We start from the raw sequence: 24,049 nt of genomic DNA, 5'->3' as shown, positions 1-24,049 counted from the left end.
GTTTTTGTAATATTTGGTAGGTTGTGGACTCTCCTTCCTTGGAGGTTTTTAAGCAGAGGTTGGATGGCCATCTGTCATGGATGCTTTAGCTGAGATTCCTGCATTGCAGGGGTTAGACTAGATGACCCCATGGGTCCCTTCTATCTCTATGATTCTATGAAAACATGTGCTTTAACTGGGATCTAGTAATCATTTGCCCACAGCTGAAAATTGTGTATGAAGCTTAATTGTAGCAAGTATGTTTTCCTAGTGAGAGGGTACACATATTTTCCCTTAACTAAAATTACTGAAATGACTATAAAAACTCCAATTTAGAGATGGGAAGGGTCACAGTAATAGAGCAACTGCTTGGCATGCGGAAACTCCTGGCTTTGATGCCTGAAGTGCTGGGGTGCCATTGCCAGGCAGCGTAGACAATACTAAGCTAGATAAACCAATGATCTGCCTTGGTAGAAGACTACTTTCTATGTTCTTATGTGTTGTTAGAGGCATTATTTGCACTCGATGTAATATGGAATTTGGGGGTTTCCCAGCTGCTAAGTAAAGTAATGCTTTCAATAATTTTCTTGAATGCTACATTACACACAAAAAGCATGTGGGATATAACATGCAGTGGGATCCTACAAACAGTTACGCAGGAGCTATCTGAAAAACATCATTTATTGTTATGAGAATGTGGAATTGCAAGCCTAAAGTGTTCATGGCTCCCTCTTCCCTCCCCCTGTGTGGGCAGAGACTGAAAACTTCCTACAGTTTGAAACAAACCACAGTTTTCCAATTCCGAATATGGGGAACTGTGGTTTGTGCAAACTATAGTTAGGATGCAAACTAGGATCAAACCATGGTGCAATATTCTGATTTTTTCAAACCAGCCTCCCATACTCAAATAAAATAGAAAGCTGCACTTCCTTGCAATCTCTTCCTCTTTCATGCAAAGAGGAAAGGGAGGTGGGGTGCACTAGCCTGAGGCTCAGAGATTCATAGACTCATAATAACCAACTAGGCTTTTTCTTGTACTGGGGCACTATACTCAATGGGACTTCTCCCCTCTCTGGATTTGGCTCCAATCCCTACTTCATGAAAGCCTTGAAAACAAATGGCTCTTTTTAAAGTTCCTGGTCACATCTGTGAAATGTTAATAACATTTAATATTAACATTTAATAAATGTTAATAACCTTTCACAGGGTTGTTGTAAAGATTAGTCAAGCAAGATTTGTAATGTCCAGCAGATACTAAAACGATGTACAAAGAAAAATATAAACAGAGTAATAGCTCTTTCTTTTAAACAAAATATACAAAACCCCCACAGAAATCTGACAAGTGCAGTTAAAAACAAATTCAAGAATGACATACCTTAACAGCTGTTCGCCTGATTCCTGCATCTTGGCTTTTTTCATCTGCAAAGAGGAATATATTCAGTGATATCAGGTTAGCCATGTCATTAATACAACAAAAATACTACAAAGAAAGGGCTGCATGCTGCTGGTAGTAAATCAATATATTTATGTTTGCCTAAATAGTGTAAGAGTCACAAAGGTTTGTCTCAAACATTACGGGGAACCACGATTAAGAAAGCAGCCAAAGTACCCTAGAGCTATTATCCAAAATATCTAGTTTTCATAAATTGGTTTTTCCTATTTTGTAAATATGGTGAGGAATATGTTAAAAACAGGATCTCCCATCCAAGTTTAGAGCTACTGGACCCTAACAAAGTGAGGCATATATGAGTAGTTTTACCCTCTTCTAGTGCCCTTACTGCCCTTTTCGCTTGTTGGTTTTCTTAGAATTTTGTAGATTCACACCTTCCTTGAGAGTTTTTGCCTGCCTGGGATATACTGTGATCAGGCCTTTTGCTTGCCACAATGGAGGACAGAGAAAGGTGTGAGAATGTGTTAAAACTTGCCTATTGCCTGAGGTAAAATTTACATTGCTCCACCCGCTTTTGCCTCTGCCACTACTAGCATGTGGCCTCCAAAATGGGAATGTGGCCCTGAAAACAGTTCCCCACCCATGCCATTAATTATAGCTTGCCAATTCAGACTTCACGTTAGGACCCATGCTCAGGGGAATCAGCCAAAGTGAGCCTGTATCGTCTGCTTCTACCTTTCTCCTCTCTCTAGGGAAGTGACAACGAAAGACCAGACTCACATCTGGAAAGATCTGCCAATGCTTTGCCATTAAGCCGTGGGCTCTAACAAGTGCAGATAAGAAATTTTAATTTTCCTGCAAACCTGGCATGTGGCACACGTCTACAGCACTTGTAATAAGATCACTTAGCACGTTTTAACGATAGCCATCTGTGCTGAAATAACACTGGGAAGCGACATTAAATTATCAAGTCTGGGTTACTATGTCAATAAGAGGATACAATCTAACCTTTAATTTAGAGCACTTATATAAATGTTGCGCACAGCGCAGCCTAGAGGAGCAAGCGGAGCCTTTGTTTTCTTCCATCTTTCAGCCAAAACAGAACTAGCCACTTGAAGCTGATTTTAGTATAAAAAATTTCCTTCCTCAAATGCACCTCACTTGGGCAAGGGCCACAACTCAGTGGGAGAGGATCTGCCTTGCATGCAGAAGGTCCTAGGTTCAATCTCCAGCATTGGGTTAGGCATGCCCCCTGCCTGAAACTGCTGCCTATCGGTGTAGACAATAGGGACCAAAGTTCTGACTTGGTGTAAGGCAGTTTCTTGTGTTGAAACCACTGGAAGCCCAACAGTTTCCATGATCTGCTAACTCCCTACTGCAAATATTCTGAAAGCTGGAACTTTTTCAGTGAAAGTTTATCTTGTAAATCACCCTGCAATATTTGGATGAAGGGTGGTATGTTGTTGTTGTTGTTGTTGTTGTTGTTGTTGTTGTTGTTAAGGTGGTGGCGGCAGAAAAGCTAGCAATATTTTTCAGGGGGGATGCATACATTTTATGGCAAACAGGAGATTCAGTGGTAGCTGAAGAAGTTTGCCAAAAAGTGAAGAATGTCAATACATTACATGGTGTAAGGAAACATGACAATCTGGTGATCATTTGTTGTTGTTGTTGTTGTTGTTACTGCTGCTGCTGCTGTTGTTGTTGCCATTGCATTAGATATGCTTTTATAACAGCAAGTCACTTTGAGACATTTTTGTCGTAAGTGGCAAATAAATGTAATAAGTAGTAGTAGTAGTAGTAGTACTCACTGAAGGATAGAAGATTTACATGTGAAAGCTCACAGTGTTAAATTGCTTTATTACTTAGTGTTAACATCTATTACTTTATTACTAATTGTTAAATTACTTTATGACTTTACTGAAAAGTGTTTGATAGCCACCTTTGTACCACATAAACTGCTTTGAGATTTTTTGTTGAAAAGCAGGATATAAATACTCTAAACAAATAAATGATACTAATTTCAAGTAATTATAATTTATTGATTTATATCCCACTGTTTTTACAAAAATATTGAGGAAGGGCCATAGCAGAACACATGACTGGCATACAAAATGCCCCAAGTCCAATCCCAGGTAAGGTTGGGAAAGAATCCGGCGTGAAACTCTGGAAAGCTGCTGCCAGCCAGTGTTGTCAGTACTGAGCAAATTGGACCAATGGCCTGGCTTGTTATATGGCAGCTTCCTAAGCTCCTCCCCGTGCAATAATAACAAGATTAACTGCATCAAAACAAAAGCACAATTTGCAATTTTAAAACATTTATTCATGGGTATTATTATTATTATTATTATTATTATTAACAATGATTCATTAATAGTCTCCTAAACATCATCCTATGTAATGCACCTCCCGGCACTCACATCTTTTGTCTCTACAGCCTTCTGTATCCCTTAGCTAAGATTCAGAATGTTTCTCTCATGCGCAAAAACTTCCCTCTCAGTTGTTATTAAATTATATGTTTCAGTTGGGAAAGAGCCATAGAATCATTGGGGGGGGGGGGATAGTAAGAGTAATTCATCGAAATATTTCATTTTGTTTCCTAACTTTTATTATTGAAAAAATAATCCAAATGCGTGTCCATAAAACAGAAGAAAAGTACTTAGAAAACACTGAGTTTCTGAGTATCTGCCAAGAAGAAAACATGATTCCCCAGTCCCTACAAAAATCTTCAGGTTCCCAAGTTTAATTTACAAAGGTCTATCTTGTTTGGAACCTCATTGTCTGACATGATACACCTTTGTAAGAATTAATATTCCTCCTATGGCTACTGCTAACATTGCCACATTTTGACATTGGCATGAGTGTTCTCCATAGAAATTTCATCCTTTAATATTTCTATACCTCCATTCTCTTACCTGTTCCAAATTAGGAACCTTCAGGAGACAGTATAAAGAAGTGATGGGATGAAGGTCAGATTGGGAAGCTATCTGAAGCTCTTGTGTTGTTGTTGTTGTTGTTGTTGTTGTTGTTGTTGTTCACTGCGTTGAGCCCAGAGTTACACAAAATGCTTTAGGTAGCTGCCTCTTGCATTTCAGTTTGTGTACAAATGCAAAGAGCTATTTTTGAATGAAGAATTGCTCCAAAGCAGTATTTATGGAACAGAAGGTATAGAAATAACTGTGATGAATACTTGTTTAGATTTATTAGGCAAACGTTTTTTGCACGCATTTGTATGTCAGAAGTTCCCAAGTCAGAATTTCAGCTTCCAATCGCCAGCAAATAGTACACTCAAGAAAGCTACAGTTGAATTTTAAAACTTCCTTTTCCTGCAGCATCACAGAATATTGAGATGAAAAAATAATACTGAAATAACTGCTTCTAAAATTTCTTTTCTGGCAAAAATAAATTCATTAAAATATTATCAATGAACTCTATGGTGTTACAAATATCTTGCCTATTAGCCACTGGGTTCAGATATAAAATCCTCTACTTCTTTGTTTTCTATTCCTGCAAGCCAAATAGGACACAGAATCAATGTAACGCACTTCAGAAGACTCCCTCATTCATGTGAAACACAAATATGCTTGTCTATAGCCGCTGCAGTTTCTCTTATATACTCACAGGCTGTTCCGCTAAATCTTGTACCTCTTCCATGGATGTCTTTTCAAAATGCTCCAGTGGGCAGAATGTGTGTCTTCCTCTGCTGTCTTCAAAGTCTGGAACAAAAGATGGTCATAGCTTTATGTACTTTTGGAAGTGCTTATCATCTAGGCTATCAGTGACTACACTCATATCTAATGTGTCAGTTTTAAAAACAAAACAAAACAGGTGGGCTTGCCCAAAACAAAGAGACACCACATTCACGTAGGGGAAACAGCAAGGATTTACCATTAAGCCCCAAGGTACAATAGATACGGCAAGATAACAGAGACTAGTGTATGTGTGCACCCCGCGGCACGTGGCACATTTCCACAACATTTCCCTTGCAACGTAGCCTGCACAAAAGACAGCATTTTCAGTACTTCAGAAGAGCCACGTGTGGGGCACTTGCAGAAATACTTCAGGATTACCAGAGTTACATTAAAATGATAAAAGTCCAGGCCATGTTGTTAGTGAATGCTATGATACAATCTAACCTGCTTTAATGTAGAGCACTTACATAACCATCACACACACACATGCACAGGCACATATCATCAACACAAAACCAGGACAAAAGTTATAGTCGCAGCTGCACAAACAGGTAAATGCCACTAGTATAGATGGCTTTAAAGGAGGGGGCTAGACAAAAGTCTACCAATGGCTCTTAACAAATATGCTACTGAGAATCAGTTTGGGGCAAGGTGGTATTGTCTTCATGCCTTGCCAGCGGGTTTCCTGGAGGCATCAGGTGAACCACGCTGAGAAATGAGATGGATCCAGTTTCTTAATTTCTTGTTTATTTTATTTGCCACTTCTTTTTAGTTGCTCTAATTATTTTCCAAGAATAACAACACAAATAACACAAACAATAACAGAAAAAGACAACTATCAGTTTAGAAAGCCACCAACAGCTGAAAGTCAAAAGAGCACATCTTGCAATTTTTGTAAACAATCGTTCAAAACAGGGCCTTTTCAGTGGTGACGGCATGACTATACACCTCTGAGGAAATCCATCATGCCTCCTTTCTTGCAGTCTTTGGGTGTGTTTAAAATATTTCTGTCCCACAAAATATTTAAGGATAAATCCTTTTTGCCTCTGCAGTGGCTATTTGATTCTGGACCATTTTTAAATTTTTAAATTTTTCTATTTATTTCGACTACGTCAGACCAACACAACTACCTACCTGAACTTATATGGTTTTCATAGTTCTATAACTATGCTAGGATCTCTTGATAGGATTTTGGCCTTAAAGGCAGCATAAAATAAGATTTGTCTTAAAAAATGCACAGGTTGAATATACTTCAGTATAAAACGGACAGGAAAAAGTATTCTCTCTAGCCACAAATGATAAACAGAAACAATGTAAAGATGAATCAAAATTGCTGGACTAGTTCAATATAGTTTTATATAGTTATCTATTTATGCAAAATATTACTATACTGCTCTTCTTCAAGAACGGAAAAATATGCAACATAATATAAAAACAAAGAAAATGACAATAAAGAGTCACAATAATATCACGATAAGCCAGCAGATCACTTTGTCATAAGCAGAACTAAAATGCTTAAAATTCCTTGAAGAATAAAAATATTTTTGCCTGGAAAAGAAATGATGATCATGCAGACAAGCTCCACAGTTTATCCATAATTTCCCACAAACACCAGTTCTCTAGATGTCATACAACAAATTCATGACAAGAAGATTAAAAGAACAGTAAATTCCAAAGTCAGTACTGTACAAACAAATAAAACCAATACCAACCACAATTAGATTATTTAACTCAGAAGGAGAGAGAAAATTCAACCAATTCCCATTACTAGCAGAGACCAATACCGTGTTTCTCATATTATAAGACACGTCTTATATTTATTTTTTCCTCAAAAAAACACACTATGGCTTATTTTCAAGGGATGTCTTATTTTTTTCCTCCTCCTCCTGCCGTGGCCGGCATTGCTGCTGCTCCTATCACTATGTCTTATTTTCGGGGTATGGCTTATATTCCTTGAATGCTTAAAAATCCTGCTATGGCTTATTTTATGGGGATGCCTTAAAATATGAGAAACAGGGTATTACTTGGGGTGCCACCACAGAAAAGGTCCTCAGTCAAATGGCTATATGCTGTACCCTTGACAGGAAGGCACAGAGAGAAGGGCTCCAGCAGATGGCTAACAACAATTTCTTAAAATAAATGGTCAGAAGATAACATAAAACCCAACAGCAACTAAAAACTGCATTTGGTGCTGAAACTCTCCATGGAAAGGTTAAAATTTAAAAGCAAATGATTCTGCTAAACATAATGTTACTTGCTCTCTGCTCTCACTCTGTCTTTCTGCGGCTGCACTAGGATTTGTAAGATGGTTTATCGCCAATATGCCCCTGCACTAGGATTTATAAGATTGTTTATCAACAATAATGTCAAGTGTGCATTAGCATTAGTAAGATAGTTATCAACAGTTGGCTTTTAAAGGTTAACTCTTCCATGGAGAATTTCATGCATTTATTTTACAAAACGTTTGTGTATATATCATACGGAAAACATTTTTGCAACTTTGGCCTTTAATCTTTCTAAACTTCCTAAAGCAGACTTAGCTGCGCAATCCTGTATCAGCCTACTTACCGCTAAGGAATTGTGTATCTGATTGCAGCTTTACTTATGTGATGAGGAAACTAATTCAATCTATGAAGAAAAAATCTCGACCACACACAAATTTACTTAAATTAGGTATGTCATATACTGAAACCGTAAGTTCCAAAATGTTATTTATTCATATGTGTTGTTTACTGTATTATAATAGAAATGCAATCCTTTTTGCATTTATCTTCTTTTGTTTCTAATATTACAAAGGTTAATTTTCCAAAAAATAAAGATCCTAGGTAAGAAAATTTTAGGAGACAGGAGAAAATCTGACAGTGCCAGCCTCCAACAGTGTTGGCTATATTTTCTTAGGTTCCAGCATCACATTTTAACCTTCTCCAGCACTATTAATTAGGAACAAGTTAAATAAGCTTTAGATTTCTAAATGTTATGTATTACCACCAAAAAGTAAATATTTCTGAAGATTTTAATTCAGAACTGCAACACAAATGGACTAATAGCTCCAAACAAAAAAAATCAATTATAGGCAAGAAAAATCTGTTTTGCAGTTTAATGCCTTTATTCCTCATGATTTCCCCAAAAGAGACCCTTTTGCATAGGAAACTAAAAACACAGTCCAGAAAAGCAAAGCGCACATTTATTCTTAGAAATACTGAAATCCACAGTACATAATTCAATGCAAAATTACTGCAGTGTGATTTCAAGTCACATTTCCTCCAAGCAGTATAAAGTTGTGTCTGGGCTGCAAACTTCAATCATTTCCTCCCCTTTTTAAAAAGGGGGCTCACATGATTAAATGTTCCTTTTTTTAAAATCACATATTCCAAGGAGAAGGCTAGGCTAGGACCTTCTCCCTGCCACCCTGGTTTTCTACATGGAAAGCAGTTGTTAAATTATTTGAACCCTTGCAATCTGAAGTGGCACAGTCCATATACACTTACAATCTCATTGGCCAAATTTAGAAAATCCTTCACAGGATAATAAACCATGGCTTAATAAACTCCTCTTTCCAGTACACGATAAATATTGATCCATACAGATTTATGAACTTTTTTATTTCCCGCTCAGGATTTACCTTAGTCAGTCTATTTCATCACATATGCCACAACCTTTTTCAAAGAAAGCAGTAAGAAATACTGCGAATAAATGTGGGTGTCCCCCTCCCCCAAGTTATAGGAAACATTTCACACTAAAGGTACTAACAAGCTTGATACAAATTTGATATCTTACTTTGGAACAAGGGAACCCCTTTTAATTAACCCAACAAATGATATATATTTTGACAGTAAACATAATCAAAACCTGTTCTTCTGTTTATTTTAGATTTCACTAGTTTCTCCATATATTTTAATCTTAGGCCCCCAAAACAAAACATAAGTCAACAGTGGTGGGGTTACATCTCCCAAAATTAGCCATTTGATAAAAATATTTTAATGTCACAATATGATAGCTTGGTAAACACATTTTCTTTGAAATTTGGACTAATCATGGTGTGCATAATCTTATTCCAAATCCATTCCTCCAAATCTTTATAAAATATAACAGATAGTATGTCTTTCCTTTTTAAAGATACATTGTGTTCAAATCTAACAGCAAAGAATAAATATGCCCAAATCCAAAAACCCATGTTTAGACATTACCAGATTTTAATTTAACACCCACTTCATTCTTAGATGAAACAAAAACAGAATCATGTTGGTGCTCTGAAAACAAATCTTGATGATGCAAAACTAAGTGATTAGAAATATTGCTTTCAATATTTTTACTCTACCCAACTCTACAGTTGCATCCTTAAAACACAAATCATTTCATACAAACTAAAGGTAAATGTCTGTAATCTGAGAAATATTAAATACCAGCATCATTTGCACTCAAATCCTCACTGCATGTTTTAACCGCACTCCTGCCTATAACAAGGCTAAATGTGTCTGAACGTACGTTTTATTTTTAATTTTTGAAAAAGGCTAACATAATGCACTCCTGGAACAATGAAAAAAAGAGGCTAGCTTATAAAATTAAAGAAATTAGTAAGGAGATGTTGTAAGGGCAATACTGAAACATTAAATGCTTCAAGGGAGATCAAAACACTAAAAATAATCCCAGGGAGAATAAAGAAACAACAGCTTTATGTCCAAGTAGGCACTTCTGCAGAAGAGTTTTTGCTACAGATTATCTATACCTTATAAATCCAAACTAACTGTGTTGAAATCATTAATACCAGTTCTCCACAGGTGTGCGTATTCTAATATTATAGCAGGGGATTTGGTTCTGGCTACAGAATTCATCATAGCCCAAGAATCTCAGCTTTCCATTTGCAGAAAACGCCACATTTCTAGACCTGATGACTGCAACTTCCAGAGGGGTAGCGACCTTATCTGACACAGCAAAAACAGCAAAAAGCATTGCGGCATCTAACACATTTATTATGTCATACGCTTTCGTAGATTAGAGTGCATCAAATGAAACTTTATAGCTGAAATAATGGGCCTGAAAGTGTCTCCAACCTGGCTCTCTCCAATATTTTGGACTACAATTCCCACCTTCTCTGCTGATCTATGCAATACAAAGTATTGGGGGGGGGGGTTGTTGATTAACAGGATTTCCGGTAGCTGGGTGGTGGGGGTGGTGGAGTTCAGTCCCTTGCATAGCTTCTTAAACATCACCAGGACTATAAACACATAAAAGCATACAAACTACACACATTTACTTCATTTGCATATTCCATGCAGCAGACAGAAATCCCATTTCCCTGATGCAGTATTTGGGTTTTTTTTTCTTTTTCTTGTACAGCCGCCACAGCCCTCACCCACTAGATTTATCTGTCAACAGAAAAGAGTTTTAAACCAAGAACCACGAATAAGAACCATAATCTCCCTTTGATCCAAATAGTAATTTTGATACCACAGCTTCTTGGCGTGGTTGGTTCCATCTCACAGAAACCCTGAAAAATCAAAGAACCCAAAGGCCTCGTTCTTCAGATTTGCTACTTTTCAACAACTTTCTCTCTTTAAATGGCAGCTTTAATGAAGCCTGTGCCACCGTTTCCCAAACCCAACAACAATGTTGTATACATTTCCCTTGCTACAAAGTGTCATTTCCTATTGCTTAGCAACGTTTAATGCCCATGCCAATTGTTTTCTTAGATCTTCAAATTACTTAAATGCTAAACCCTCACAGCATCTACAAGCAGATGCATGTGAAACTGTGCAGAGCAAAAAAGCAAGCTTCATTAACCAACCTCTGGTTGCAAAAGCTTCCCCAGAAGCTTTACAGAAAGGACACAACAAGCAGAACGCGACAAATTACAAACGCATTATAGACTGCATTTCGCTTCATTTCATTTAACTCTGTCTTGAGACTCATTGAATCAAAAGGTGGCTATCAAACAAAAGATGCAATTTTTGTGCTTCTATATAAAGATACCATGACTCAACACTTGCGCTTCTTATTATTGTCATTAATAAAAATTCAAAGATGAGACCAACCTCACATTCTGTGTCAATCTGTGCTAAAATCAGTTAAGTGAAGATGATATAACTATTTGTCATAATCCATAGTCCCTTTATTATGGAAAACAGAAGCAGGTATTTTAAATTAATTTGAAGAATGAACAATCTATCAATATTATTAAAAGCCTTTATGGTACAAAGTTCTTTTTTAAAAAAATGCAATGAGGTTTGCCTTTTGCTTTTGAAAATAATCAAAGACACACATGTCTTCTCAATATATCAAGGACAATGACTACTTTGGGTACCAGTATCTGTCCCTTCTTCCCTTAGGCTTCAACAATTTCTTTTAGAAATGACATTGAGCAGATCCCTCCATCTGTAATAGAACTAACTGTCATACGAGCGAGCGTGCTTAGCACTGTAATCTAAGATGGGATAATGTTCCTTTTAAAGAAATGAAAAAGACAAAAACATTATCAAACTAGATAATAAAATATATAACATTTATCTATGCTTTTTAATATAAATCACACTGGTTTTGTTTCCACGCTGATTTTTTAGTTTACTTCCAAGACTCTGATAGTGTTTTATGGTTCCGATATCTAATAAATATATACTACAAATACATACTACAAAGAATGTTGGGTTTTTGCCTTAGACATCCCTTCCAAAATCTCCTTTTACAGTATACAGTACATTGTTTTATACATTAACGTTCTGTGCCATATACGTCTTCCCCAGTCTTCTTATAATGGGAGTTGTTGTGGTTTCCCTTCCCCTAGTTTCTGACCAACAGAAATGCAACAAGTAATGTTTAGTGTGACCACAATTTAGTACAATTGTACACAATTTAGTACAATTTCAGGTGCACAGATGTATGTGCAAACTGCTGAGTGTTTAGACTTCTTTTTCCAAACAGCCTCTTATATCCTGTAAAGCAGGAGTCTATGGCTATTCAGATATTGCTGCCCTTCAGCTCCCATCATCCCTGACCATTGGCTATGCTGCTTGGGGCTGACAGAAGTTGGAACACAACAGCATCTAGAGAGGCAGAGGTTAACCAGTGGAAAGTAGAGGGGAAGAGCCACAACTCAGTTCTAGACCATCTGTTTTGCATGCCATGTTAAATCCTTGGCATTGCATGTAGGGCTGAGAGAGATCTTTCCCTATTTAAAATGTTGGAAAGCCACTGCCAGTCCATGCAGTAGGTAATACTATAATCTAAATAGACCAATGGTAAAACTCAATATAAGGAAATTTCCTGTGTTCCTAAGTATACTAACAGCAAATTCTCCAAGCATGGATCCTTATATTGCCAAAGTGGTGCCACCAATGCACAAGAGGGAGGTGTCAGTAGGTTTGGGGAAAACTTCTTTTTTAATGCTCTTAGCATGCAGTTATTGCAAGGTAAATGGATACAGCAATCAAGAAGGAGCCATCCACAATGAGTAATATTTAAGCAGAGTACAATAATCCTTTGTGTCAGAATTGCGGCATTATGAATATATAAGAGCATCCCCAGTTTTGTTTGTGAAATGTCAGAGGGTATGCCTTCATGGCTGCAGTCTGCTCAAGCAACTGGTTGGTATGAGAAAGAGATTTCAAAAACAATCCAGCTTCTATGGTGTACTATAGTAAAGTTTAAGATGTTAAAAAACACCCCCTCACTGACTAAGAAACAAAACTGATGCCTTTTAAAGAAAAGAGTCTACTTGTAAGACTGGAAATGACAAACACATAACATAAATAAAAAGTGGAAAAAGATGCAGAAGTGAGGTAAAAACTAGGGCTGAACAAAAACAATCACCAGTAAGAAATTCTCTGTTCCATTTGCAAGGAACAAGGAGGGAAAGGGGATTCCAGCAATTTCATCCATCTGCAGCAGCAAAAAAATGGTTTGCAAAGAAAGCAAATAAAAGAAAACCACCACCCTTCTAATCACCCCTTTATTATTTATTGCACAGGATTTATATACCACTTAATCATCAGAACCTTAATAATCAGAAGTGATTTACATAAAATTTGTTTACAAAACCTCTTTTACATATAACCCTGAATATTTTGGTGAATATTTATGTATTTACTTACTGTATGTATTTATGTTTGCATTTATTTATTATTAATAAAGGGTGGTTCACAACAAAAAATAAAAAATGAGAACACAAAATTAATTAGCAGCCAGTGCAGTTGGGCCAGGATCAGTGTAATAGGCTCAAATCATCTTGCCATGGTTAGCAACCTGGCCACCAAATTCTGCACTAGCTGAAGCTTTTGAACCACCTTCAGGCAGTTATTCCCTATGTATACCAGAGCATAGATGGCAGAAGTTAGGCTATCCCTGTCCAAATAAGGGTGTAAGGCACTCAGCAAAGGATCCAGAAGTACCCCCAAACTACATATCCACTCCTTCAGAGGGAGTGTAACACCATCGAGAGCAGGCCACCTCCCATCCAACCATTAACAGTGTCTGGACGGAGCTTCAGTTTGTTGGCTCTCATCCAGTCCATTACCAGGGCAAAACAATGGTCCACCACATCCACAGCCACACCTGCAGATGTAAAGGAGAAGTAGAACTGTGTGTCATCAGAAAACTGCTGACAACATACTCCAAAACTCTGGATAACCCCATTCAGTAGTTTCATGTAGATGTTAAACAGCATGGGGGATAAAATCGAACCCCACATTGAAGGCTCCACAAGGCCAAAGAGCATTCCTCAAGCATCACCCTCTGGAAACAACCATCCAAGCACATCTGAGGGCTGGCTGAAAGGACAACCACCACTCCTCAGGTTGTAAGAAGGCTGGCACACAGCACAGTTGCTAACTGTCTGCATGCCGTGTGCCCCTCCTGCATACAATACCTCCCCTTGCACAAAACCACATCAATTGGGGTCATCCCTGCTCTCCCCAGCTCCTCTCTTCCCAGGCACATCTTAGGTCCCTTAATTTAAAAAAATCAACAAAACCCCCAATTTAAAAACACACACAAGTTAAAAAGCAGTTTAAAACAATTAAGGCAACAGTAACAGCAACAGAACCCCTGCCCTGCCTTCCTAGGCCAGGTAGAAAAGGCATGCAAGCCAGGAAGCATGTTCCCCAGGACTCGCAACCAAGGTGGTCTCTTGCACCCATGGAATGAACTGGAGCCAACCTTCGAAAAACCACATGGTAGAGTTGTCCCTGGTCTACGCCACTTAAGATGGTTGCCCCATTTAAAATAAAAATCCTTCCATTCAGAAAACTAGCCTCTTTCGCAAATGTGTAGAAAACTGACACACCGGGGTGAAAAGTATAGCACCATTCTCAAATAAAGCTAAAACAGAACGGCAGTATGTCTATTTTGGTTTAGGACAATGTGATAGGGACTTGTGCCTGTCTCCACTCCTTGGGATACTAGATCGCTGCAACAGGTATATTTACTTTCATTCCAAAAAGTAAGCATATGTCAGTACTAAAACATATATTTGATTCCTAGTGCCCTCCTCTTACTGTCAGAGTCCAGCCAAATTTACAGACCATGTTCAAGGAATCTTCCTTTCCCTTCCCAGGCAGCTTGTCTTAACACAACTGTCACATGCTAGGTGGTCTTTGCAGACTCACTTCTGGGTCAGCTGTCCTGGATAGCACTCCATCATGTCCTTGAATTAGGCACTCAGGAATTCTGCATCAACTTCCGTTTTCTCCTCCCCAAAGAGCCATTTAAGGTTCCAGCCACCACAGCTGTAGTACCGTATATTTAGTATGTGGCTTATCCTGCTTCCATTGAAACCCCACACCAATCACTCATCCCTTGTCTTTCTGACATGTATTACTGAACACTGCCAATCTTGGAAACACCATGATGGAGAGGCAGCTGGATTCTGCAATGGAAAATGAGATTGATTAGGAGTGGGGCGCTATATGAATGCCACTGGCGTTTAAGGAAGTGACTTTTTTTTTAATAGCATCATTATCTTCCCTGAACCCTTTGGCTGGATAGATGAGAAATAACAAAATTCAAGTAAGCATTCTCTTTATTAGCCTTCTTTGATGTTTAAGCAGCCGGATTTTAACTGTTTTATTCGTGATTTGTATTTTAACATTTTGCATTATATCAATTTGTATTGATTTTTATAGACCTGCATCATTTTATTGCTTTTTAATTGGGTTTTTAAAATTGATTTGCAGGTGTCTTTTTATTGTGAGCGGCCTCAAGTACACTTTGGCGTAGAAAAGTGGGAGAAGAGTCATTCAAATAATAAATGAATGAAAAGCACTTTAAAAAACAGTATGAGAAGCACTGTATAAATTGGGAGATGGTGATAATATAAAACTATTTAAAATACACCCAATGAAAATTCATGTATTTTGAAGCACAGCTGCCCCAGGAGACCTGCACTATTATGATGTTTTGTTTTCCCATTTAGTATTTATTTATTTATTTCTAATACTCCTAGATTGTCTATCAATAAATACGTTCATGCAATAGTTAACAAACAAATTAAAAATACAAGTATAAAATAAAGCTAATCAAAACCGTAGAAAAAATAATTAGTACTCATTCTGCAACTCTGAAGCAATTTAAGAAGAGGCCATACTCCTTGTTCCTTCACATCTCTGAGATGGGGGGGGTATGGTACTTGGGTTTATTTTAACTGTGCCAAACACCCCCAGAAGTGCAACAGTACAGTAATGGGAGTGTGCAAAAAAATGTTAAAGGAGAGACAATGAAAAGAAAAAGATGTTCCAGGTAACAAAATGCAGGAAACAACAAAACAATGAGAAGAGAATATATATCACTTTGTTAAGTTAAGACTGTTTTAAAAAAGAAAACCTAAACAGAACTCCAACACAGGTTGAGAAGGTGGGAATAGAACTACAAAATGAGACAAAACTCTGAAATGCTTCTCTACACTGCAAAAGACAGCATGCAGGCTGACTCCAATATTATGTGGTATACGTTTTCATGTTTTATAAATTCAAAAGCAAAGCACATATATAGAGAGGTTATTTGCTTCCATTCAGTGTCTTGAAACAATGGCTTTTCATTAATTCAAACACAGACAGAATACAGCATTTGGTTCAGTCTGCAGAAAAAACGGATTAAATGAGAACAGATCACCGAAAAATTGGCTGGTGGGGAAAAGCAGGGATTTCTGATGTCGCTTTCTCACTCTTATGCAACCACCTTAGATAATAAATACAATCAATTACTAAAGTAACAAAGAATAATATCTATTAAACAACTTGTAGCCTGATCTTAACCATGTTGACTCAGAAATAAATCCTGTTAGCATGCTTAACAATGCAGCTCGAGATTTTTCCCCCCTGGTCTTATAATTACATCATATGACCTAATTTTCCTGGAGGCGTCACAAACAAATTTTCAACAGCACTGCCTGTTGCTTTTCCGAAAAAAACCTTCATGTTTGGAACAAATCTAATACCCTTTAAAGCACAGTGTACTATATTTTATTTTGTAACAATACTCAATATGAAATCTTTTTTAAAAAAATTAAAATAATTCAGGCATTCTAGCTGTAAGCACAACTTCAAAGTGCTATAATTTATTTAAGATGAGCTTGCATTACAGAGCTGACTGCCTATGTTGCCGTTTTCAAAAATATTGTGAAGCCAGAATGAAGGAACCACAACATTTTAAAAAATTTATTAAGCAATAAATTGTTAAAATTACTATCACTAATCTAGCTATTATTCAACATGTCTTACATTTCCTATCACTGGGAAAGAGCCAAAAAATCACACAACTAGTTCCACATTCCCAAGGTAGCCCTGGATTTGAGAGCCAGAATACTGTAGTGGTTAAGAGTGGTTAAGAGTAAATCCCCATTTAGCCATGAAGCTCTCTATATCTTGCTGTGGGCCAGTTACTGTCTCTCGGCTGAACATAATGTAAACAGTGTTTTTGTGAGAATGAAATTGGATTTGGGGAACCACATACACCACTTTGAGCTCCTTAGGGGAAAAGTGAGAAATAAATGTAGTATCTTAAAGACTGATTGATTCCTCATGCTGCTACAACCTTGATCACTGACAACTTCTGATTGGGCACTTTTGGAAATCTCCCAAGCCACTGAGGTTTGGGCAGTCTTTCTCAGGAGCCAGCCAACAGAAGTTCAGCAGGAGTCATCCCTGCTTTCTTTTAGGCATATTTTAAAAACTTTGCTTTCAGACATGCCTTTGGAATATATATATTTCTAATGCAATCAACCATAGATCATCTTCTGAGACCCTTCTTTGTGTGCCTCCTCCACGAGAGGTTCAAAGGGTGGCAACACACAAATGGGCCTTTTCTGCAGTGGAAGGAATGTTCTGCACTTGCAGAATGCTCTTCCCAGAGAGGTTCGACTGGTAGCTTCATTATACACTTTCAGGCATCAGGCAAAAACATTCCTATTTAACTAGGCCTTTGGCTGATTGACAGCTAATGCCCTTATAAAATGTGTTGTGGAAGGGGAGATTATGGGGTTGCCTCTGTTTTTGTTTTTATTATGTGTTTTGTGGTTTTTTTATGGTGCAATTTTATGTTGTAAACCACACTGAGATTTACCGTTATAGGGCGGTATACAAATTAAATAAATAATAATGATCTGATGGAGTCAGAAATCCAAATTCTGAAGCAGAATGCATTGTTTTTCATGCATAATCTAGCAGCAGAGGGCACAGACAACTGGGAATTCAGATGCCATGCAAATTATTGGGCACCCCAAAACCTCCAATTAAAAAGCAGCGTTTTGTGATTTATTATGTTCTTATAGAGCCTCTAGGTCCCACCCATCAATCCTGATCGATCAGTCGATCACGGGGTTGATCTGGGTCAATCGCCGGCCCAAGGCAGCCGGAGCACAGTACACTCCTCAATAGCGGGAGGGAGGGAGGGAGAAGTGTGTGCTGGGAGTGGGGGAGAGCATCGCCTGCGCAGGGGTGGAGGGAGGCAGGGTGAGAAGGCCGGATCGGCATCGCCCGCCCACTCTGCACCCATTTCTGCCCCCTCGATGGAAGCAGCCAGCGCCCACCTGCCCACCCTGCACCCACCCCTGCCCCCTTTGGGGAAAGCAGCCAGCAACTGCCCACCCACCCTGCTCCCATCCCTGCCCCTTTGGGAGAAGCAGCCAGCGGCGTGCACCCACCCACCCTGCACCCATCCCTGGGTGGTAGATCACTGCCAGTTTTTATATTGGATCGTAGATCACACTCTACTTCTTGTTGGACATGCCTGTTATAGAGGGCTTTAAAAGAGGACTGAAAGAATTCTTGGAATAGCAGGCCATCAATGGTTCTTAGTCAAGAAATCAATATGTCAGCTCCAAGTTCAGAAACTCAGTACAGGTTCCTGGGGAACATTCCAGGCTGCCAAACTGATTCACAATTTTAAAAATCCCACCAAAAAACAGATGTCAAGGTTTGTACACACACACCAAAAAAATGAGACCAAGACTTTGCCCTATTCCTTGTGTCAAAATTACATCTACAACATTTAGTCTATTACTTAGCCAGATAAACAAAATTTAAAACTTTTACATTGAGTATAAAGGAACTCCCATTTATCAGGCAGCAGATATACACAATTTCTTAGTACAAGTGCTTAAAAACTGCAGCATCTTAAATGAAGCATTCTTGTTTCCAATGAAAGATAAATGATCCTGCTTACTATGGTATATATGTGCATAATCTAAAAACACAGGAAGAATATCCCTGGCTTCAGAAATGTTGTTTTTACCCATTGACAGATGAACTGATCTGATCAACTAGTATTTATGAATAATCTGTTAAAATCTCTTATGAACACCTGCAACTACAGTACAGGATAATTAAAAGAAAAATAATCAGCTTTAAAGAAACACATTGGCCGCAATCTGACAAGGGAGGACTTACTTCCATGTAGACATGCACAGGATTGAGCTATTAGTGATGCAATCTAAGCATGTTCACTCAGAAGAAAGTCTTGTTCAGCAAGTGCACTGTGGATTGCAGCCTTAAGCTTTCTGTGTTGCTAGCAGTTGGCTGACAAAATCAAAGCACTAAACGAGAGTTGTATTTATTTAACTAAGGCTGCCATCAGTCTTAATTTAGTTATCTTGCTTCAATTGCCAGCAAGAGCCAAATGTTCCAAACGTGTGCAAGGCTTCAATATGTTGTTGGGTGGTGTGTGTTTTTTGTAAGTAATTTTTATTTGTTTTCATAGATGCGTAAGTAGACAATTAAAACATAACAGTTTCACATGTTGAGCACTGAAGGCCGCAAGATTCTGGCACATCCTGCCTGTATAGATCTCTAGCAAGATCTTTTATTTTTGTTTTCCAAAACATGTTTAGTGCTTTGCATTAGCCTATTCCTCTGACTAGAACACTGTTCAAAGCAAGAAGCAGCCATGCCATTTGGCAGTAAGCAACCAGGTTTAGTGCTTATGCTTTAGCAACCAGGTTACCATAGTAACAGGCTCAAAACAATGCAAATAAAAATAATTTTGAGAAAAATCAGAATTTTACTGAAATCTAATTTTCCTTTTAAGTTTTCTTTAAAAATCATATTGTCTCTTTTAAAAAACTGATATAAACTAAGATCTGAGTACTGTACAAGGCAAGTGTACACTCATAACCTCATGACTGTCTATCAGTGTCTCTCTCTGTTTAACAGTGAGTTAAAGCCTATTTTACTGTGGCCTGGAGAGAATCCTAGAGCCTCATTTGGTCCCATGCTCCCCCACCCCTGGCAAGCTCTTGTCCTACTCCCAAACCTGGAACTGGGGCAAAGAGCAAAGAACCCTCTTAGCAATTGCTCTTCAAATATTCTCTGAAGTTTGGACTGGCTTCAGAAACAAGGCCCTGCCACTCTGCCAAGTTGCTTGAGGAAGGGAACAATTCTGACTAAACATCAGGAATAACTTTCTGATAGCAAGAACTGTTTTGACAGTGGAATAGACTCCCTCGGGAGGTGGTGGACTCTCCTTCCTTGGAGGCTTTGAAGCAGAGGTTAGACAACCATCTGTCATGGATGCTTTAGCTGAGATTCCTGCATTGCAGGGGGTTGGACTAGATTAGCCTTGGGGTCCCTTCCAACTCCACAATTCTATAATGGGGTGGTTGTGTTTAACATTGTGACCATTTGTGTGAATGCTCCACTACAATCTCCTAGCTAACCCAGATTTCAAAGGAATCCAGGTTTGTCTATATAGCATGCAAGATCATGTACACAAATGGCCACCACGTCCATTACTCAGTTATTTTACCTGAGTCTTCATAGTTAGCTTTTGGGTCTTTCTTTCTGCTGCTGCAGGATCTATTTTCTTTTTGCTGTTGTTTTTATTAGAACCTCAAGATCCACCAACTGAAACCAGGTGTAAAAATATAGCCGAGGGGAGAAATATTCCTAGAATTAAGAAACAGGGTGCCTCTGGTTACATGCTCAGGACAGGAATTTGTTTTCAGTCCCATAACTGAGCTGTCCTTTCCCACAAAAACTACAAGTATACCTCAGAGAATATACTGTTGGTTCAGTTCTAGACCACTACAGTAAAGCAAATTTTTGCAGTAAAGTGAGTCACTACTTTTTTAGTTCGCCCTCGCAAGAAGATCAAACCTATCCATTCTTAAGGAAATCAACATTGAGTGCTCACTGGAAGGACAGATCCTGAAGCTCAGCCTCCAATACTTTGGCCACCTCAGGAGAAGAGAAGACTCCCTGGAAAAGACCGTGATGTTGGGAAAGATTGAGGGCACAAGGAGAAGGGGACGACAGAGGACGAGATGGTTGGACAGTATTCTCGAAGCTGCCAACATGAGTCTGACCAAACTGCGGGAAGCAGTGGAAGACAGAGGTGCCTGGCGTGCTCTGGGGTCATGAAGAGTCGGACACGACTAAACAACAACATGCATATAAAAGTTATGTTTTACCCATGGGACCACCTCTGCTGGTATGTACCACAAAGGACCTTACGGTCTTCAAATAAAAACATATTGGAGATCCCAGGCCACAGGGAGGTTAGGCTGGCCTCGACCAGAGCCAGGGCTTTTTCGACCAAAGCCCCAATCTGGTGGAACGCTCTGTCACAAGATACTAGGGCCCTGCGGGACTTGACATCTTTCCACAGGGCCTGCAAGACAGAGCTGTTCTGCCAGGCCTTTGGCCAAGGCAGTCTGACCCCTTCTCTCCTTCTGTAATCCTCATAGAACTCTAACCCAATGGTTGCTATTAATTTGATTCTGAGTTGATTTTAATTAATTGACTGTGATTTTATGTACACTGTGCTTTTTTTACTTGTTGTTAGCCGCTCTGAGCCCGGCTTTGGCTAGGGAGGGCGGGATACAAATAATAATAATACTGTAATTATCATTATCATTACACTATACTGCAGTCTATTAAACCAGGCACCCTCTGGGTGCAGGAGTTGGAGGAGGGAAACCCTAGCCAGTTCCTCTCCCATGGCCAAAAGAGGGGCAGCAAGGGGCTTCCTTCCCCTGGAAATGGCTGGGCTGCCTGCAATTGCACCCACACACAGTCTCACAAGGAGCAATATATGTGAAGAGCAATAAACTATGTATGCTTGTACCCCCAATCTTTATTTGTAGCCATTAGAGTTTAAAATTAGTTATTTTTTCCATTTTTCTGGTTCAGGTCTGACCTATGTACCTTTTTCTTCAAATAGCAATAGGAAGTTGGTTCAGCAACATGTATCATCTGTTTTGTATCCCTTCCTAGGGATGTCTTAATAATGTTTTGATATGCCAGTTATTTTTGAAATGTTATTCCTGGTATTAGTCCCATTGCAGTTCTGGATCCAATATAGTTGATTTAAAATAACATGTGGTGAAATACGATTGAGGGCACAAGGAGAAGGGGATGACAGAGGACGAGATGGTTGGACAGTGTTCTTGAAGCTACCAACATGAGTCTGACCAAGCTGTGGGAGGCAGTGGAAGACAGGAGTGCCTGGCGTGCTGTGGTCCATGGGGTCACGAAGAGTCGGACATGACTAAACGACTAAACAATTGGTGAAATACCAGTACTGTACAGTATTTTGCCACAACTGTCGTACCACTGCCCATTTGTGCCCGGGTTCAGGAATCTTTTCAACAATTTGAGATTCCCAGAGTCCACACAAGGGCAATCAAAGAACACACACCTGGGAGTTGAAATTAACTTGGGGTACATAAATGGCAAAACAGAACAAACACAGAACAAACAAATGGCAAAACAGAATCATGGACCATTCCTGTTTTGATTCCATTCACGTTTTTCAGCTTCACTTACCGGGTACTACTTCCAACCACCCCATAGCTGCCAAGTTATCCCTTATTTTAAGGGATTTTCCCTTATGCTGAATAGGCTTCCTCGCGAGAAAAGGGAAAACTTGGCAGCCATGCCACCCTCCTCCCCTTTCAAATCACCAGTGAACAAATAAAACTACAGACCACCAGAGAAAAGGCCCAACATCGGCATGACAGCTGAGCTGACATTTTATTTGTTATGAGTCCTATATTATTAGACTTGTATCTTCTTTTAAACAAGGGACCCAACTACCCCTCAGGGACCCAACTACCCCTATATAAGAGGTACTTCAAGATCAGTCCAAAATTCCTATCTAGCCCAGAATCCAGACTGGCCAACCAGATATGGCCAAGGGGGGTTGCACAAGCAGGACCTGAAAATAACAGCCCTTTCTCCACCTGGGTGCATCGCCACTGTCACATGGTATTCAGATACACTGCCTCTGAACATGGTGGCTCTATTTAAGCCACCAAAAATTACAATGCAAAGCAATGCCGTTGCTGTGTCCTCCCCCTCCTTTCAGAGGATCACACACCTTCTTCACCTTTGTGACTCTCCAAAAACCCCTATCAACCTTGTGACAATCGAAGTATGCTTTTAGATGCAGGAATGCGAAACCTGCGGCCCTCCAGACGTCATCAGCCTCCAATTCCCGCCAGACCGGCCAACGGTCACGGCTGCTGAGGAGCTGTAGCGCGACACCATATGCAGAGCCACAGCTTCTCTGCCCATGTTTTAAAGCCATCACACGCATGATGTGGCAGTGAGTTCCACAAGTCCGCCACGCCGTTCCTGGGAGCGAGCAGCTCTCCCTCCCACCGCTCTCCTTCCCTCCCTCCCTGCCCGGACTGACAAGGTAACCGGCGAGCGAGGGGGGAGGAGCCACGCCAACAGCTGCCCGGGCCACACCCACCGACCGCGAGCCGATCGCGCGAGAGGAAAAAGGAGCGGGTGAGGTGGGGGGAGTGCGGAGGAAAAGAGGCGGAGTAAGAGCTCTTTCCCCTCTCACCGTGACGAGTCGTTTGCGCGGCCGACCTCAGCACTGGGCGACATGGCAGCGGCGACGGACCGGACTCTCAAGGAAGAAAGGAAGAAAAAAAAGGAAGGGAGGGAAGGAAGGAACCGAGACCAGCTTCGGCAAACCTCGGCTAGGCTTCACACCCGGAAGCGGAAGTTCTATGCCGGAAGTGACGAGCGGGGGAAGCGGGGATTTGGTTGGCCGAATCTTTGCTATGGGCTTCTCTGAGGCGAGTCCTTCTCTCCCCCCCCCCCCCATGGCGCCTTGTTTCTGTCTTTCAAAGTGACCGTTGGTAGCCGGGGGCGGGGGAAAGAGAGGAGCATGAGGTTTGGGCTGCGTGACTGTCAAGCAGCGGCCCGCTTGGCCTCGTATGCCTTCGCTCCCCGCTGAAGAGGCTGGTCAATTGCAGCGCATGCGCCGCTTTTTTTGCGGACCCGACCTTCTCCAAAGGTTAGCAAAGGGCGGCGGGGAAGCAGCGGTCGTTCGCCTGCAGATGTGGCGGCGTCATTCGTCTCCGCCCCTAGGTGTCGCCCGCCGCAGCTGCTGCCTGCACGCCGTGCGATTAGAGCACGCGACTTCCCTCAAGGGAATCCTGGGAACTGTAGTTCAAGAGTGCTGGGAGGTAGAGAATCTAGTGTGAACTGCTGTTCCCAGGATTCCTTGTGGGAAGTCGTGCGCTTTCGATAGTTGGTGTGTACGCAGCCGATTG

The 24,049-nt window shown here is 40.0% G+C and overlaps 1 protein-coding gene across 5 annotated transcripts in view; it reads right to left on the bottom strand.

Annotated features, from left to right (window-relative positions):
- The window catches only part of EYA3 (EYA transcriptional coactivator and phosphatase 3), a 56,864-nt gene that overhangs the window by 30,675 nt on the left and 2,140 nt on the right, over positions 1 to 24,049 (bottom strand). The window contains exons 1-4 of one of the 5 annotated variants that reach the window (XM_035116872.2): positions 23,332 to 23,623; positions 4,988 to 5,082; positions 4,282 to 4,873; positions 1,355 to 1,398 (exon numbers count right to left, since the gene is read on the bottom strand). In XM_035116872.2, the coding sequence (XP_034972763.2) occupies positions 1,355 to 1,398 (44 nt within the window). In that variant the 5' untranslated portion in view covers positions 4,282 to 4,873; positions 4,988 to 5,082; positions 23,332 to 23,623. Of the gene's footprint in view, positions 1 to 1,354; positions 1,399 to 4,281; positions 4,874 to 4,987; positions 5,083 to 6,192; positions 17,159 to 23,331; positions 23,624 to 24,049 lie in introns of those variants that run through there. The other 4 variants (XM_035116868.2, XM_035116875.2, XM_035116870.2 and 1 more) reach the window with 4 other exon arrangements.

The sequence above is a fragment of the Zootoca vivipara genome, chromosome 6 (genome assembly GCF_963506605.1).
Source record: "Zootoca vivipara chromosome 6, rZooViv1.1, whole genome shotgun sequence".
NCBI lineage: Eukaryota > Metazoa > Chordata > Lepidosauria > Squamata > Lacertidae > Zootoca > Zootoca vivipara.
This window is presented reverse-complemented; position numbering and strand designations above follow the sequence as displayed.